This window comes from Denticeps clupeoides, chromosome 18, assembly GCF_900700375.1.
Source record: "Denticeps clupeoides chromosome 18, fDenClu1.1, whole genome shotgun sequence".
NCBI lineage: Eukaryota > Metazoa > Chordata > Actinopteri > Clupeiformes > Denticipitidae > Denticeps > Denticeps clupeoides.
This window is the reverse complement of record NC_041724.1, coordinates 15,561,723-15,580,300: the sequence shown is the minus strand read 5'-3', so window position 1 is coordinate 15,580,300 and position 18,578 is coordinate 15,561,723. Positions and strand designations below refer to the sequence as shown.

At 39.9% G+C, this 18,578-nt stretch overlaps 1 protein-coding gene across 2 annotated transcripts; it reads left to right on the top strand.

Moving 5' to 3' along the window:
• The first annotated feature begins 745 nt into the window (after positions 1-745).
• gdpd2 (glycerophosphodiester phosphodiesterase domain containing 2) lies at positions 746-17,261 on the top strand. 2 transcript variants are annotated; one of them, XM_028960801.1, is made up of 15 exons: positions 746-866; positions 2,368-2,505; positions 4,577-4,680; positions 5,403-5,496; positions 5,610-5,669; positions 5,826-5,924; positions 10,501-10,594; positions 10,702-10,847; positions 11,176-11,258; positions 11,673-11,823; positions 12,011-12,220; positions 12,565-12,713; positions 15,040-15,184; positions 15,370-15,452; positions 15,534-17,261. In XM_028960801.1, the coding sequence occupies exons 2-15, from the start codon at positions 2,419-2,421 to the stop codon at positions 15,598-15,600; spliced, it is 1,572 nt and encodes a 523-aa protein (XP_028816634.1). In that variant the 5' UTR covers positions 746-866; positions 2,368-2,418; the 3' UTR covers positions 15,601-17,261. The 2 variants fall into 2 exon arrangements, with proteins under 2 accessions (XP_028816634.1, XP_028816635.1); XM_028960802.1 differs by lacking the exon at positions 746-866 and having other exon boundaries at positions 2,023-2,505.
• Positions 17,262-18,578: the final 1,317 nt, after the last annotated feature.

Here is an 18,578-nt window from a genome sequence, read left to right as displayed (position 1 = left end):
CTGGGCCATTAGAATACGCTCACTTTTTTCCACGTGCTTTTAACTGAAAGAGAAATTCAACACATAACCAGAGTGAAAAAGAAAGCTTGAATGTTTTACAATCATGCCAGATTATTGTAAAAAGGTTGCTTTTGCAGCCCTTTCCCTTTGCAATTTTCGGTCACTGCATTGTAGTTAGGGGACTCTCCCTGATGCAGATTTATGAAGCATCATGACCCACTCACAAAAAGTAAAACAAAAACAAAACTTTTCATGTGCATAATTTGTTGGCTTGTGATTTTATCATGAATTTAGCATTTCATTATATTATATCTTTATAAATATATTATCATCAACTAGGCCAACAAAATTTCTGTACTGCTGTGTAGTATAACGTGACAATCACGTAACTTTTAACTTTATAAACATGTATCGGTATTTTACCAGTTCTTCACAAACCATATATAATAAAGGCTCTGAAAACTGTACATAATCTATGCCATGAATTACTCGCCAAGATAAGATAAGAGGATGCTTTATAAGTGGGAAATTTACACTAGTTAATATTTTAGTAAAAACTGCCTCTAATTTGCCACAGTACTTAATCCTCATTTACATGCTTTAATCTTTACTCAATCTATGATTCCTTGGCAATGGTGGAAATATTGCAAATTTATATTTTCTCTCTACCGCAGACCCCGCCCCCCCCCACCCCCGTCCCCAACACCCACCCGTCCGTGGAACAGCGCGGATGAGGGGAGGTGGAGGAGAGGAGAGGAGGAGGTGGAGAGAAGGTGGAGAGTTCGGGCTCGTGGGAAATTTTCTTGTAACACTTTATCCCTGCGAGCGTGAAGGTGTGGGGGGACTTCGATCGCGGTGACTCCACGGTAGGTGACCCCCACCCCCCCACTCGAGGACACACACACACACACACACACACACACACACACACACACACACACACACACACGCAGGCGCGTTGCTGTCCGATGCTGGTGCGTAAAACTGCAGTAAAAGTTTCCCGGTGTGAACACGCGTGGACCCGCAGCGTCCGCAGCCTTCTGGCCGTCTCCACTCCCCCGCGGCCCGAAGCCGGATTCCGCCGGTGTGGGGTGGGCGGGGGGCTTTTATCGTAGTGTCAGCGTCAAGAGTAAAAAAAAAAAAAAACCGGTCAGAACACGGACGGACGCGGCGGCGACGGGGATTTCGGTTCTACCTTCGTGAACCGGTCAAGTGTCCGTCCCGGTTCCAGCCGATGAGCAGCGACATTCGCACCCGATCTGGTGCAGGAAGCGCCTGGTGCACCTGCCGCTTCAGGCTGGGGCTTGCTGGGGGCTAAAACCTTATTTTATTACTATTATTATTATTGTTAGCAGTAATACTAGTTTAGGTGTTGCAGGTTTTGTTTGCATTTGCTTATTAAACTGGTAACTTTCATTATACGTGCATTTTGAAGGAAAAAGAAAGTGAGTCAACAGAGGCGTGATACCCAATAATCACAGTTTTAATAGTAGCCTCAGCCTCTTGCAAGTGGACAGGGACACACGTCTCAAAGTCACACACCCATTATATGCTGATGGCAAGCAGTCTTTATGTGAAGACTGCTGTGTCAAGATCCTTTTTTAGTTTTTTGTGCCTCCACTAAACACTGTGTTTGTCACCGTGCATCGGTCATCGGCCGTATGCAAGTTACCGTACCATGCTTGGCCAGTTCGTGTGATGCCCCTGTGTTCATGTGCATGGTAGGAGGGCTAAATGTTTAGGGGTCGGTGCAGTGTTCTGTAGTGTTATACTTTTTAAAATAATCAAAGCATAAAAGCATTAAATACAATGCCTATGCACTAATTAGTGATTGAATATTTGGTTTTATATTTTGAATGTTTGCTTTATTTGGCTGTGTGGCATGACCGTTTTTGACAGAGTTGTCTCGTTTCCAGATGACGTGTGTAGGCAAGTCTGTCTGATCACCTCCGCCGTGAACCTGTCATGCCGTTTTTTTTTTTTTTTCTTAAACTGTGAAACTTAATATTCCCGGCGTTCCCTGCCAGGGCCAGACTTGCCAAAAAGGTGACAGATGTGCTGGGCTGCACTGCTATTATTATATAATTTTACAAGAAAAATGATCTCACCGAGCGGATGCCTTCAAACCCACATGTGTTTAGTAGGGTGACGTTTGTATGTCGCGACCCACATGGAAGATGAGTGAGGGCTTTTTGGGCTTTTCAGTCTGAAAGCCTCCCAGGATCCTTTCCTCTTCCTCATTTAAATATCATTTAAAACACCCTTCCTCTTTAAAAGCCGACATGTTTCTCTTTCTTCCTGCATGTAATCGATACAGACTGGTGGATTGCATATTTACTGTCTGCGGGTTTCCTTTTAATCTTGCAGGATTCAGATTTCTACCAACAAGTCCATCTTGCCGTTGACCATCAACCACAAATGTTGCCTGCGAATGACATGTTCCGGAGCTTCGTGCGATGGATGTACAGCTGCCAGTGCAGGAGAACGGGCAGCAGGAATGGAAAAGTGAGTAACCCTCTCGAAAAAAATTACAACTAAAAAAATTACTTTTCCCAAAACATTTTATTCATGTAATGTAGAACGTTGTCTGACATGCAGAGATTCTTAGTTATGTTGCCTGACATGCAGAGATGAATGTAAGAAAAAGGTCTTGATTTTTAGTATATCAGACAGTCTACTTTTATGAATTGATCTGGAATCACTGAAGAAAAAAAAAAAAAAAAAAAAAAGGGGGGGGGGGGGGGGGATTCCTACATGGTGCGAAATTCAATCTGCTTTGCATGCAGCTCACGACCTAGAGGGCTCACCACAATGCAACTTTGCTGAATAGAAGGCAAATAGAGATCTGCAGTGATCTTACATTTATTTTGACATGGTAATAAGAAATAAAGTTTTTTTGATTTCATGGTTTTTCCCAGTTGCTTTTTTTGTCTTTTTTTTTGATGGCAATCGAATGTGCTCAACACTGATCACTGTCATTAATTCTTTGGTCTCTGTGCCTGAGGACAGTTTTCACAATTTCTTGTGTCGTTACAGTGCATGTATTAACATGCCTGCACGTTTAATACACTCAGCTAGCTTCTTGTTTAGTACTGAACCAGAAAGGGGACAGTTTCCCACAGCCAGACTCTGATATCAGTTATTCTGACACCTTTAAGATGTCTGTATTTTATATATATATTCATTATAACATTTTATTCTATTTATGCGCAATATGTTATCTATCCTGTGTCCTATATATATATACACACACACACACACACACACACATACACAGTAAGAACGAACAAATGTGGAATATTAGGAAACAGTTTGAAGTTGTTAACGGTCATTTCAACAAAACCTTTTTCTCTTTTTGCAGTGCAATAAGATGGTGGGTTTCTCCATATGGTAAATAAGACCTAGTGGCATGGGATATGTTCATAAATGTCATGTTCACTAGTTCGCCCACTAGAATTCTTCCTACTAGAAGCCATCCTTTATGTGACATTAGTGAACATGCAACAAGTGACAAGTCCTATTTAAATACAGCCCCATGCATCCAATCGTATTTAGGGGACCCTCTGCAAGAAGGGTCCTTCTGTGACTTATTATTTATTGCTTCTGCACTTTGTCTTCTATGTCTTCTATGTAGAGGTTTTCAAGTAATAATTTCATTGTGCTCTGTACGCTGTACTTTGTACATATGACAATAAACTTCAACCTCAAATGCAGGCACCCTGGCAAGTTGTTTTAGAAGTGAAATACATATAATATTATGTATGATATCCACTTATATCTAATGTAATAAGTGATGTCAAACGTGGTTATGTACGCTTGCTCTGGTATGTAGTTATAAACCTGTATGGTGCTATTACTTACACTGAATGAATAAGGGATGTTTGACTAAACAAGTTCTGTTTAGTTCAGAGTAAAGGACCCTTTTTGCACCCACATCAATACATATTTATTATTTGGAAAGATAACACTGGGCAAGTTAGTACAGATATGTACTTCTCGCTCTTTAATATGGGGGTGCCGTGCAGTTTTGAGAGAATTCATTGACATCTGATGACAAATTTGTTTGTTTTTCCATATTCTTTTATCTGTGCAATATTGCGGAGTGTAGAAAAAAAAACTTGTGGTAGACGGTTGATGGCTCTCCGCTGTTGATCCAGGAGCAGCGTGACACCTGCTTGCTTTTTTTCCCCCAAATTAATGACAAAGAGCTCCAAGCAAAACCAAACAAGATTAGGCGATGGCGTAACTCCAGCTCCTTCAGGCATTATTTGCACGCAAGTAACACTTATAGAGACTTTCAAACTTGCTCACACTCCCATATCACAAACCCACACCCACGCTGTAGAATGAGGCTTGTAAAATACCAACAAGGATGATTCTTTCGTTTCCATTGTATTCATTGTTGTATTCTGTTGCGTGAGGAAGAAGTGTCCCATGGGAGAATTTCCTATATGTCCTACATTCATTAGTCCTCTCTGCTGATTGATGGGTTGTTTCAAGATTCAAAACACTTGTCCTGACCGGTTTTCCAACTGGTGTCTTCTTTAAGAATTTGCCCCATGTGTGTTTGTGACAGTTTGGCTGCTGCTGGTTCGTCTTTGTTGCTGTAGCGACTCTGCTCTTCCTGACCTGGAAGTTCATCTGGACATCTGTTTACAACTCGCGGGATGACATGAACACGTGAGCTCACACCTCCTCACTGCACATTCAGTGGGATTGCTAAACGCTTTGATATAGTTCTGTCACAGGATGGAACGTGGAACGTGGTCACAATTGCACAACTAATGTAAAACAGGGACTTAATACAACATGAAAGACATCGGACTAGGCAATACATGGCACAGGGAACAGGACTTACAGCAGAATGACCTGATTGAGACGTGATACAAACTGGGCAGCTTTATCCACGTAACAGCCAGTGCACACAATCGGAAATTAGGGGAAGACCATTCTCAATAAACTCCGGTCCAGACGCTGATCTGGAGTAGCCACAAAGCCAGCCATTATACCAAGTCACAGAGAATGTCAACTTTACCAGCATTATCCCCTTGTGAAGGTATTAAAATACATTTCAGATTTTAATTTGGAGGAGATCTTGAACGCCATGAATAATTTGTTGGATTACTTTGTGTTGTCTTAGAATTTTTATTGATATAGAATCCCAATAAAGTACATTTATGTTTGTGGTTGCAACGTGAAAATGTGGAAAAGTTCAAGAGGCACAAATTCTTTTTCAAGGCACTACATTTAGAGAGTTATAGACAGTAAGGACGTGTGTAACAGCTTTACAACAATGAAGACTAAATGAAGTATACTTCTGATATCGTTTGTGCATCCAGAATAATTGTATTTTCCAGTGGTTCTCAAAAGTTTTATTTTCATAGATGTTCCTCTCATTTCAGGAAGGTGTTTGAGAAATTCAACAAATGGGTAAACTGGTTCATGGTGGTTTCCATCATATCTGCAGTGCTGGCTATCTACTCTTCCCTTTTGCTGGTAATTGGCCGTAAAGATGAAAAAAAGACATTGTTTAATCACATATTTCTAGGATTGACAAATGTACTGTCATTCAATAAGGTGTAAATAATTTGAGAACCGTTTTATTGCAGCTTTTTGCACTGATCCAGTATTTTTTGAAGGAACCCCTGCAGTTGCACTGTGTGCACAAGGTAAGCTTACAGGCGTGATTACACTTGCTGTCCTGCTCAGTCTTATCTGTTGCTTTCTGGGATTCGATTGCATTTGAAGAACACCAATGTATCATGTTCTTTCGTTCCTTCAAACAATAGAGGCTTATGTGGGTTCTGTGTCCTGGTTCTCTACAGGTGATGCTCTGTGTCGGATTGCTGATCGTCTTTGCTGGGATCGCTGGGATGACTTGGGAGTGGAAAATTGAATGGCCCACAGTCCTTTTGTTCTTGAAGGTATGATCTATCTGGCAGTGTGTGTGTGTGCGTGTGTGTGTGTGTTTATATTGTCTTAAGGCTGTCACAAGGCGGTCTGTATTGTCTGCAAAATCTGCCTGGCCTTGGGCTTATCCGTGAGTCGACAGAAGAGAGAACACGTCTCTAATCATTGATTCAGATTGCTTTGCATTGAAATTAAATTATGCTATGCTGACGTCAGAGACTAGATAAAGAGGGATATGTTAAAGCCATAGCAGTAGGAATATCTGTAGAGAAGAATATTTTAATACGAGGTAAAATGCTGATGCTGTTGGTTAACAGACAGGAGCATATCAATTTCCACATTTTGATATGTTACAGAAAATTACTTCTTGCTTGGTTTGTGCTCTGACATGAACTGTCAACAGTGGGACCTTCTATGGACAGGGTGTGTCCCTTTCCAAATCAGCTCCCGTCAACTGTTTTTTTCCACCGGTGGTCTTCAATTAAGCTGCAGAAACATCACAAGGGATCCCTTTCTTAGATTTGCCATAACCTCAACTAAACTTTTTTCACATTGTCATTGTGGGCTGTTGTGTATACAGGGAGTGCAGAATTATTAGGCAAGTTGTATTTTTGAGGAATAATTTTATTATTGAACAACAACCATGTTCTCAATGAACCCAAAAAACTGAAATATCAAAGCTGAATGTTTTTGGAAGTAGTTCTTAATTTGTTTTTATTTTTAGCTATTTTAGGGGGATATCTGTGTGTGCAGGTGACTATTACTGTGCATAATTATTAGGCAACTTAACAAAAAACAAATATATACCCATTTCAATTACTTATTTTTACCAGTGAAACCAATACAACATCTCCACATTCACAAATCTACATTTCTGACATTCAAAAACAAAACAAAAACAAAGCAGCGACCAATATAGCCACCTTTCTTTGCAAGGACACTCAAAAGCCTGCCATCCATGGATTCTGTCAGTGTTTTGATCTGTTCACCATCAACATTGCCTGCAGCAGCAACCACAGCCTCCCAGACACTGTTCAGAGAGGTGTACTGTTTTCCCTCCTTGTAAATCTCACATTTGATGATGGACCACAGGTTCTCAATGGGGTTCAGATCAGGTGAACAAGGAGGCCATGTCATTAGTTTTTCTTCTTTTATACCCTTTCTTGCCAGCCACGCTGTGGAGTACTTGGACGCGTGTGATGGAGCATTGTCCTGCATGAAAATCATGTTTTTCTTGAAGGATGCAGACCACTGCTTGAAGAAGGTGTCTTCCAGAAACTGGCAGTAGGACTGGGAGTTGAGCTTGACTCCATCCTCAACCCGAAAAGGCCCCACAAGCTCATCTTTGATGATACCAGCCCAAACCAGTACTCCACCTCCACCTTGCTGGCGTCTGAGTCGGACTGGAGCTCTCTGCCCTTTACCAATCCAGCCACGGCCCATCCATCTGGCCCATCAAGACTCACTCTCATTTCATCAGTCCATAAAACCTTAGAAAAATCAGTCTTGAGATATTTCTTAGCACAGTCTTGACATTTCAGCTTGTGTGTCTCGTTCAGTGGGTGTCATCTTTCAGCCTTTCTTACCTTGGCCATGTCTCTGAGTATTGCACACCTTGTGCTTTTGGGCACTCCAGTGATGTTGCAGCTCTGAAATATGGCCAAACTGGTGGCAAGTGGCATCTTGGCAGCTGCACGCTTGACTTTTCTCAGTTCATGGGCAGTTATTCTGCGCCTTGGTTTTTCCACATGCTTCTTGCGACCCTGTTGACTATTTTGAATGAAACGCTTGATTGTTCGATGATCACACTTCAGAAGCTTTGTAATTTTAAGAGTGCTGCATCCCTCTGCAAGATATCTCACTATTTTTGACTTTTCTGAGCCTGTCAAGTCCTTCTTTTGACCCATTTTGCCAAAGGAAAGGAAGTTGCCTAATAATTATGCACACCTGATATAGGGTGTTGATGTCATTAGACCACACCCCTTCTCATTACAGAGATGCACATCACCTAATATGCTTAATTGGTAGTAGGCTTTCGAGCCTATACAGCTTGGAGTAAGACAACATGCATGAAGAGGATGATGTGGACAAAATACTCATTTGCCTAATAATTCTGCACTCCCTGTAGAAATCAGAAGAAAAAACATTTTTTTGGATTAAGGCTGACACATAGCTTAGTGTGGAAAAGTTTTTGCGCTGTGAATGATTTTAAGTGAAGGATTTTTATTATTAAGGTAGAAAAAAATCCAGAGTGGTTCATCAGACCTGAGATCTCTGGCCACACCCACACCTGATTACTGCCACAACCGTTCTCCAGCAAGAAATTACTTAAATAAGACCTTTGTGATGTAAAGTGATGTAGACCAAAAGATCCACAAAAGCTAGACGTCATGGCGAGATCCAAAGAAATTCAGGAACAATTGAGATCTATCAGTCTGGAAAAGAATATAAAGCAATTTCGAATGCTTTGTGACTTCTGCGAACTACAGTGAACTTAACTAAACTTCCACTAACTGTGAAAACATAGAACAGTTGTGAAAACCTCCTAGGAGTGGCCGCCCCACCCGAAATTACCCCATGAGTGCAGCGACGACTCATCCAAGAGGTCACAAATACTCCACAACAAACTCAGTGTTTATAACTCTAAGAGATTGGGTAAAAATGGCCTGTTTTTCCATAAAACATATTGATGATCCCCAATGCTTATGGGAAAATACCCTGTGAATGAGACAAAAGTTGAACTTTAGGAAGGTGTGTGTCCCATTACATGTGGCATAAAAGTAACACCGCATTTTAGAAAAAGAACATTGACACCAACAGTAAAATATGGTGGTGGTAGTGTGATGGTCTTCAGAACCTGGAAGAATTTCCGCGAAATATGGAACAGTGAATTCTGCTGTCCTTTAAAAAAAAAATAAAAAAATGAAGAAGAATGTCCGGCCATCTGTTTGTGACCTCATGCTGAAACGTACTTGGGTTCTGCAGCAGGACATTGATCCAAAACACACCAGCAAGTCCACTTCTGATTGGCTGAAGAAAAACAGAATGAAGACTTTGGAAAGACCAAGTATAAGTCCTGACCTGAATCCTGTTGAGATGCAGTGGTATGACCTTAAAAAGATGGTTCATGTTTCAAAACCCTCCAACATGGCTGTAAAAGTCCCAAACGTTGGGTGGCCCAACCAGTTATTAAGTTTAGGGGTCACACAGGGCCATGTAGGTTTGGATTTTATTTTCTCCCTTAAACACATTTGGTGTTTACTTGTGTTGTCTTTGACTAATATTTTCTGATGATCTGAAACATTTAAATGTGACTAACGTGGAAAAAAGTAAGAGACCAGAGAGGGGGCAAACACCTTTTCACACCACTGCATATTTTATAATTTGACAATCAGCAGTAAAAAAAATATTATTTCACACACAAATGTCCCTCAAAGCCAGGATATTATGGAAGCATCTTATTGTTCCAGTGTTATGGTAAATCGTTACAGAAGTACTAGAAACAGTTCTACATTTTGGCCATAACAAATTGCATTTAAACACTGCATCTATACAGCTGTGTGGCATTAGAGAGAGTACTAGAGTACAACCAGTATCGTGTGTACCTCAGTTCAAGAACCAAGGTCAGTTGTGTACAGTATGTAAATTTCATGCCGAAACATTCTTAACCTTTGTTTTTGTGCTATGAGGTCCCAGATCGACAAAATGTAAAAGTGAACCACGTTCAGTGTCTGATATGATGTGGCTGAAAGGGTGGATGGATAGATAGATGAAAAGGCAGATTGATATTGATCCCAAAGGGAGACCTAGGATCTTCTTTAGAATATTTTGTCATTTTGCCAACTTGTAATTGAACGTCCAATTTGAATTTGGTGGTCAAAGTTCAAGATCAAGGAATAGAAACACATTAATTCTATTTTTGAAAATATATCACTGGAAATTACTCCTTTTTCACAAAATTTCACATGTTTCTTATTTTTTTTATCTCTTAACCTTTGCTATACGTTTAGTATATGCAGAGTGAAACTGAACTGGTTGGGCAACTGGTTGAAAAACGTTCTCTTTCTTCCTTGCTTTTTTCACTACCTGCCAATATAAACATACCAAACATGTGATGTTACCACAATTGCTGAGATTATTGTTCTGATTTTCTGTAAGAGAAAATCCAGTAATTCAAACTCCTGCAAAGGTTTGTCTGTGAAGGCACTCCCTGTCCCTTGTCTCTTTGTTGTGCAATGTCTTTTGATTCCTATCGGATTATTCCATTCAATAAAAAAAAGTCTCTTCACTCATGCTCTGATGAATATGTCTAGGTTACTGAGAAGAAATTAGCCACATTTTTCATGCACCCCCCTCATACAACCCACATCCTGACAGACTCTTACAAAAAAACGAAAAGCTTTTCCCCTAACACATTAATGTTATTTTTATTTTCAAATGAATTGTACAGGCTGGTCACATTAAAAATCTTTTTTTTACATCAAAAAGAAACAGGGAAAAAACAGGGATGTGTAAATGATTTATATCCACTGTAAGCGATATATATTGAATTGTGAATTAGTGAATGATCAGACTTTTGATGTCTTACAGTTCACAGCTCCATTCCTGCAGCTGGGTGGTGTGGTGGCTTTGACCTTACTCAGCTGGCTTGTGTTCCAGAGTTATCACCAAGGCAGAAGGAGAGGTTGGTGCGCCTGATACCATGAACCGTGGTTCAGTGTTATGTAAAAAAAATTGGGTTAATTTGGAACAAGATACATCAGAACACTGCTCTCTTTTGTGTAAATGCAGCATCTAAGATCATCATAGTGGTGACTTTTGTGGCCTTGACAGCAGTGGTGTACCTCTCCCCGCTGCTCATCAACAGTCCCTGTGTGCTTGTAAAGGGAACGCTCCCCTTTAAGCCTGCTCTCGTAGGACACCGCGGGGCACCCATGGTAAGATGCTGTTTGAAAAGCGTCTTGATAACTGTTATGCACTTCCACTTTGATGTCTGTGTAATTCTAACAAAAGTTCTAGAAACAAATGAGTTACACACACTTAACACTCTATTATATTGATAGCTTGCTTGTTTTTAAGAGTGTAAACACTGGAGATTTGTAATGCATGTGTGACAAATGTATGCCCTATGCATTTTGGGCTGTTTGATGAAAGCTGTGATCCATTTTGTAAAACGACCACAGTAGGAAGTAAATGAATATTGTCACAAGCAATAACTTGTTTTTTTGAGGTCTGTTGCGACGTTATTTTCTATGTCATTTTAAGATGGCTCCGGAAAACACCATGATGTCATTCGTTCGTAGTTTGGAATGCAACGTGACTGCTTTTGAGACTGATGTGCAATTGAGGTACTACATGCAATTAATTTTCAATGGGAAGAAGATATAGTGATTGTATCCTAGTCGGTAACACACACGCCTATGATCTAGAAACCAGAAACCCCACAAGACCCCACTTACTACCATTGTGTCCCTGAGCAAGGCACTTAACCCTGAGTGTTCCTGTTACTACTGATTGTAAGCGGTCATAAAGAAATGAATAAATGAAATATAGTGGGAATCATCCCACTATAGCCTCTGATAGCCTTTTTAAATCAAATGCAGAATTGTTTAACTATGTGCTTGGTACATTAGTTATTGTAATTTATGTATGCTGTAGTTTAGATTGCTTGACACCGGGGTGGTACGTGTGTTATTTTAAATATGTACACTTGCAAAACTTGAAATGATGTAGGATGTTGTCCTTTTTAATCTCTTCTCTAGCAAGGATCGCATCCCTATCCTGATGCACGATAAGTCTTTGACAAGGACAACAAATGTACAGGAGGTTTACAGAGAGAACAAGGCATACAATTCATCTAGCTTCACCTTGGAAGAGCTGCATGGCTTAAATGCTGGCAAATGGTTTGTGGAGGTAAAGGTTGTTCTATAAAAGGCTCTAATCATTATTTCTGTCAGTTCTTGTTCATTATCAGGGACATTCCATACATATATACATGTTTGTAATTATTATTTTTTTTGCACACATTGTATTACCATCTTTTAGAAACTCACTAGACAACGGACAGTTTTAGATAAAATTAAATATTATTTTATTCCAGAACAACCCATTCCATACTGTCTCCTTGCTGTCAGAGGAAGATAAGATTGAGGCTCAAAACCAGACAGTGCCTTCTCTTGCTGAGCTACTGAAGTTAGCCAAAGAGCACAACATCTCAGTCATTTTTGACTTGAAACATGAGGACTCCGACGACAATGAACGTCCTGCTGTCATTGACATTATTAACAGATCGGGCATCTCACCTCATTTGGTAACATTTCTCTTTTGACAGTCTGAGAAATATTTTTCCTCATATTTTTACAGAAAAGAAAAAGTGTATCTGCTGAGCACTGTTTGGGCAAATTTGAGTAAAAATAACCTCCATGGATATGTAGAAAATTATGAATGCGAAAAGACTATGTTGAAACTTTAGACTACTTCAAAAATATTTACTATTTGCAAGTACAAAAAGCTTTTTGATGTGATATATTTTACAGGTTTGGTACATAGATAATGCGTTCAGATGCTATTGAATCACCAAAAAGTAATTAGTTATAAATACATGAATTCACAATTACATTATTTTGATGTACTGATTCTTTTTTTTAAATTCAGATTTGGTGGTTACCTTCAACAAACAGAGCACAAGTGAAGGCAATAGCCCCTTTTTTCAGGCAGGTTTATAGCAATGTGTCTGAAATGAAGAAGGATGGGGGAAATCAACTAAATGTGAAATACACTCACTTGGACACTATTGAAATAAGGTATGTTTCAAATTCACAAAATCTCATTGATATAGACATTTCACTTGTATCATGCATGCCAAATAGATTGCCAAATGATTTATATAAGAGTATTTGGGTTCAACTGCACTGAGAACCAGAAGACCCGGGTTCAAATCCCACTTACTACCATTGTGTCCCTGAGCAAGACACTTAACCCTAAGTTGCTCCAGGGGGGGACTGTCCCTGTAACTACTGATTGTAAGTTGCTCTGGATAAGGGTGTCTGATAAATGCTGTAAATGTAAATGTACAAGAGGTTAAATGGGAACATCTTTGCCACAAGTGTTGAGTTCCTGTTGTATATCCTGATGTATAACGATGTTTCATAACTTAATTTAATGAAGCCCCCTGCCTGTGTCCAATACAAGCCAGGACCCCCCCCCAAAATCCCATTTCTTTCCTGCATACATACATTTAAAGAATAAAATGATTCATTACTAACTTTTATTTGAAAAAAATAAACAGTTGTAGGTTTTTTATTCTTTACACTGCAGGCTATATATCGTCTTTTTTAGAGCTCTAAAAAGTTTACATTTACATTTACAGCATTTATCAGACGCCCTTATCCAGAGCGACTTACAATCAGTATTACAAGGACAGTCTCCCTGGAGCAATTTAGGGTTAAGTGTCTTGCTCAGGGACACAATGGCAGTAAGTGGGATTCGAACCCGGGTCTTCTGGTTCATAGGCGAGTGTGTTACCCACTAGGCTACTACCACCCTTGTTTAGCCCGGCCCGAGCTCAACAGAATTCAGCCATACCTGATCGGGCTAACTGTTACACTTTAACATTTATTTAAGTAAATGAAACAGTCACACAGTGTCACAAAGACTCAGTACCCCCACCCTCAAGGTCACCACTCTGAGGTGACCAAGCTCAATCCCTGTGCGGCAGGGGGGACGGTGGCGGCAACCACTGGACCCTCAGTCTCCCTCCGGCATGGCAGCAGCTCTGGCCTCTCTGGCAACCTGCACACAAGCAACTGTGATCCGTCTGGGCATATGCAGCCCCTGCCACTTCACGTTCCTGCTGACTTCCTGAGTCCCTCTCTGCCGCCCACAGGGAGGTGGCACCAGGCCACCCAGTGAACGATCAACATACCACAGGGTGGGGCTGTCTGCATCACTGCCACCTAAGGGATGAGAATATGGGAAATGGGGGCGACACACAGACTCACAGCGCACACACAGACTAACAGAACAGAGGGTCATCTGTGTCCAGCCTCATCTGGGCCTCCTCTGGAGGCAGGGAGTCAGGACCCTCTCACCACCAGCTGGCGACACTGGAGGGTGGCTTCTCTGCGCTGGTGTGGGAGGCTGGTGGCACAGTTGTCAGGACCTGCAGTTGACTGCAGTGGGCTGCTGGTAGTAGTACACCCTCTTGATGGCCTGGGTACGTTGCCGAAGAGGTGGTGAATAAGGAATTTTTTTTAAATACAACAGAAATGGCACAAAACACAGGAGTTGAGGACAAATAAAACCAACACCCAGGCATGTATTGAGTGACAGGAGCTTGAAACAAAAGATAAGTCTCAACAGAAAGCACATTAATGCAGCCACGTCGTCCTGCGACTGCTCTCTGTATTTAACAGGTCTTAATCGTCCTTGCTCAATAAGCATCAGATGGGAGCAACTTGATGATCAGCCGGATGAGCTGCAGCTACGTGAGCCCAGTCCCTGGGCATCAAACAAATTTCCATACTGCCATGACCTTGTGAGGTCTTACAATGTACAGCTTTTTAAAAGCCTGGCTTTCTTGGGAAATGGTCTAAAGAATATTCCAGTATAAGCAATCATGTGGTCAGAGAAACCCTAGCTGGTGATATGGTGATAATGATGGTTCATCTCATTATATTATATCATTATATTCCTATCTGCTGACAGAAGATATTCCCACAATTTTCTGGAGTTGCATCTTTAAAAATATCTTTATTGACTTGTACAGTATGCTTTTGGATTCTATTTTAGAAAGCATGTCACACTGTACATGAACAGCGCCATGCATTTCTATTACTAGAATGCACACATACAGTGGTGGCCTAGCAGGTAGGGAAGTGGACCCGTAATTGGAGGGTTGCTGGTTCAAACTGCCACGGTGGCACTAAGGTCCCCTTGCTCAAGGTACCGTCCCCACACACTGCTCCCCAAAGTGCCTTTCATGGCTGCCCACTGCTGGGTCAGGTGATGGGTTAAAAGCAGAGATAGAACAAGATAGAATTAGCTGGTTGCATATACTACATGGAGAAAGTATGAGAACCTCCTCCAGTGAAATCATGTTTAATGCTGAATTCTGTTGTGTTCTAACAGAGAACGTGAAAACAATGTCTCCGTGAACATGTGGGTGGTGAATGAGAGATGGCTCTTCTCGCTTCTGTGGTGCTCAGGGGTCAGCTCAGCGACGACCAATTCCTGCCACGTCTTCAAAAACATGTCCCAGCCGGACTGGCAGCTGGTTAGCATCCGTTATTTAGACCGCATAAGTTTATTCCTTTCTTATGTTTCTGATAATCTGTACCTTCTCAATTTATTCTTATTCCATCCTAAACTCATAATACAACTTATGTACTAGTTTTCTGCTTTCACGTGTTACTGAATGACTAAATAAAAAAAGAGCACAATTGTCGTTTTTCTCTGCAGGATCCTAATACATACAAAATTATTTGGATTGCTGCTGACCTGCTGTCATTACTCCTCATGTGTGGGATATTCTGTCTTCACAGGTTGGCCTCTTTAATAATTTTATTTTTATATATATATGAAACTTGAAATTAACATACCAGTCCATTACTTTGTTTCTGCAGGAACAGGGAACCCAGAAAACATGCTGTACCAGATGATCTCTTACATCCTTTAAATGTCCTACACTGACCCTGAACTAGAAACAATCACTACTAGTCTGTATTTTAGGAGCCTTTAAGTTTGTTTTCATGCTTATATACAAACTTAACATAATGTGGGATTATATGAACCTCTTAGAGGACAGTCTGCTGGTAAATTTTTCTGTGGATGTGGTGGTTAAATATGAGGGTGCAGGTCTTTGGAAATAATGAAGATATTCAGGGCCACAGGACGAACCTTTTCAGTTGGATGAAGGAAAGGTCTTGGCAAAACTTCATGGACAGAATATGAAAACATGTGGATACAGGACAAATGCATTTTTAAAAAATATTGTATAGAATTCTGCACTTGATCTTCAATATAATATTGGATTATTGTCCTGCTGAAGGATAAAAATATATCCTGATCCCCAGTGCTACAATGGGTTCTCTTAGCATACTTTCTGTCTTCATTTCTACTTCTGCACTGATGTTCACATTATGTCTTTGTACATGTTACTTTTCTAGAGGCATAAGCACTTGTGAAACACGGTTTTGTTTTTGTTCTAGATCAGAGAGCCTTTGTAAGCACCGTGTGGGTTTAACATTTGTCATGAGTCATATGAGATCTGCAGAATGTTTGAAAGTACTTATGCAATGTTGCCCAACACAGTCTACACTGTTGCTGTTTTTAAAGTAAGATATCACAACCATTTTTCTGAAACCTTTGTAATTTAGCACATAGAACAGGACAGTTGAATAATTTTTTTTGTATGAAACTATATGGGGTTGCAACAGATCTCAGGCCAGGATGGCCAAATAACAGTTTAATATATTGTTTTATGTCAGTGTGTGTGTGTGTGTGTGTGTGTATACAAATGACATTGCACTGACATTGCCTTACGCAATGCTGGAAAAGTTCAGGTCTTTTTTAGAGCTAACTTTACCTAATGTGATTAATTACCTAATCCTTCTTGATGTCTCAAATAGCCACAAAATGCCCATCCCTACATGGGAATCTTGTATTTAGCTTTATATTCCAGACTTTATTTTCCATTTTGCATTTGAAACATCTTGTGTGGTATATTTTGTAAAGTTGATTTTTTTACATGGGTATGTAGTTTGTGAAGTACATTTCATCCATCAGTAGATCAAGGATCAGTAGAGTAAAAGATATAACTGTTAGCTACATTTGGTACTTCTTAAACTTGATGATTACACTAAACACACAGTACTTGATACGTAATTTTCTCCATTTTTTTATGTCAGTGATGCAAACAAAATAATGTCTGTACTAATGAAATCTGTATGGAGCCTTCAAAAACTTTTGTATATTGTATGGTTGAGGGCGTCTTGATCTTTTATTTATAAATGGATTCATTCTGAGATTAATAGTTTTCAGTTTTGTACTAAACCATTAAACAAGGTAAATATCAGAATATATTTTTTAAATTATCTATAAAAGTGCTGTATTTGAAACTTTAATGGAGAAGAATTGCTCTTTCATAATCAAGGAAGATGTATGCATGAAGGTCAGTCTGGTGTATTTAACCAGAACCGTCATGAATAATGATTTTGTAATGACGAATGCATTGTTTGTTGCCACAATTAATGGAGCATTGTGGGAGGAAGAAAGTGTGAAAATAGAAGTAACGGGGCAATCATACATCTGGAGAACATTCAAATCTCATAATAAGCAAGTGTGAGAAAATACTGCTGTTGTAGTCTTTTTTTTTTGTTGTTCTCACTGTCATGGTAAGATTCTGGATTTAAAGTATGTGTTATTTGGCCTTCTCGTACATGAACAGAAAAAAATCCAAATATATATAATTCTTGCACATTGTTTTCAAATTAAAAGCTGAAATCTCCTACAAAATCATTAAATCTGATGACGAAGCCGTTCTTTCGCCCTATAACTGTCACATCAAAGGGGATGGGGCAGGAGGCACGTGGGACTAAAGAAATGCAGCGTGGTAAATACTGTCTAAAAGTAGGGTAAGACCATGCAGACAAGAGACATTTATATAGACATGGCCCTATATAAATGATACAGTGATAACACAGTGATTATGGGTACCTGTTACTCCAGGCACACCTGAACGTCACAATACCCAGTTGCCCAGTTTGGTCAGGTGAACAACTTAATGAACAGTCAAGATTCTTTATTTGTCAAATACAAAGTTATGCGAGTACAACATGCAGTGAAATGGACTCCAATTACTCATGCAAATTACAAAAGGAACAATTAAAATGAATTGAAGAAAGAAAAAAAAACAGATAAAAGATAAATAGCTTTATTATTACTATAGAGAGATTAATGAGAATCCTGCACATTCATGCTGTGTGTCCCCCCACTCAGGCCCAGGATGTTCCTGCATTGGACTGAATCCATCATCTGTTTGGTTCTTCACAGTTTACTTGTGCAACTTTTGTTGTGTTGTTGTTTTGTGTTAAATGTAAGTCTGAACAGGGCAAGTTCACACGCTGAGTTTGGTTCCCTTTCATTTCTGGAATGTTTATCTATGCGCTGTTCCTTTGGGCTCTTTTTCTGGTTTCATTCAAAACACGTTGTAATTTACTCTGACAGCCTCACAACTCTGACTCACGCTGTCAAAATATCCATTGTTCTGTCGCCCCTTTTTGATGCTCCTTGTCTTGTAAAACTTCACGACATCACAGCAGCATGAGATTAACCTTATTATTGGTCAAACTGGACTGTTCTAGGAAGATATTACAAATAATGTGGTGTGCCAGGTCAAATCTTACCCGGCAGGAGATAGGTATTGGCAGAACACAGAATAAATACATATAGTTAAACATATTGTAAACTTAGTATGTTAACACACAGGAAATTTGGATTTGGCTGTTGATGGCTCTCAAGCAGCACAAGCCAATATGTAAGAAACAATACAATAATCTATCAAATATCATCTTATCTCAATCTTAAAATGACAATATACAGATTCTAAACAAGACTACACAATATAGATAAAGTGTAACAATGATGTGCGTAGAATATGGTATGCATAA

Excerpts from the sequence above, each read along its gene's own strand:
- gdpd2 (XM_028960801.1), top strand. The coding sequence starts at position 2,419 with ATGTTGCCTGCGAATGACATGTTCCGGAGCTTCGTGCGATGGATGTAC. Across the intron at positions 5,925-10,500 it reads CAGTCCTTTTGTTCTTGAAG|TTCACAGCTCCATTCCTGCA; the intron begins GTATGATCTATC and ends GATGTCTTACAG. Across the intron at positions 10,848-11,175 it reads GACACCGCGGGGCACCCATG|ATGGCTCCGGAAAACACCAT; the intron begins GTAAGATGCTGT and ends TGTCATTTTAAG.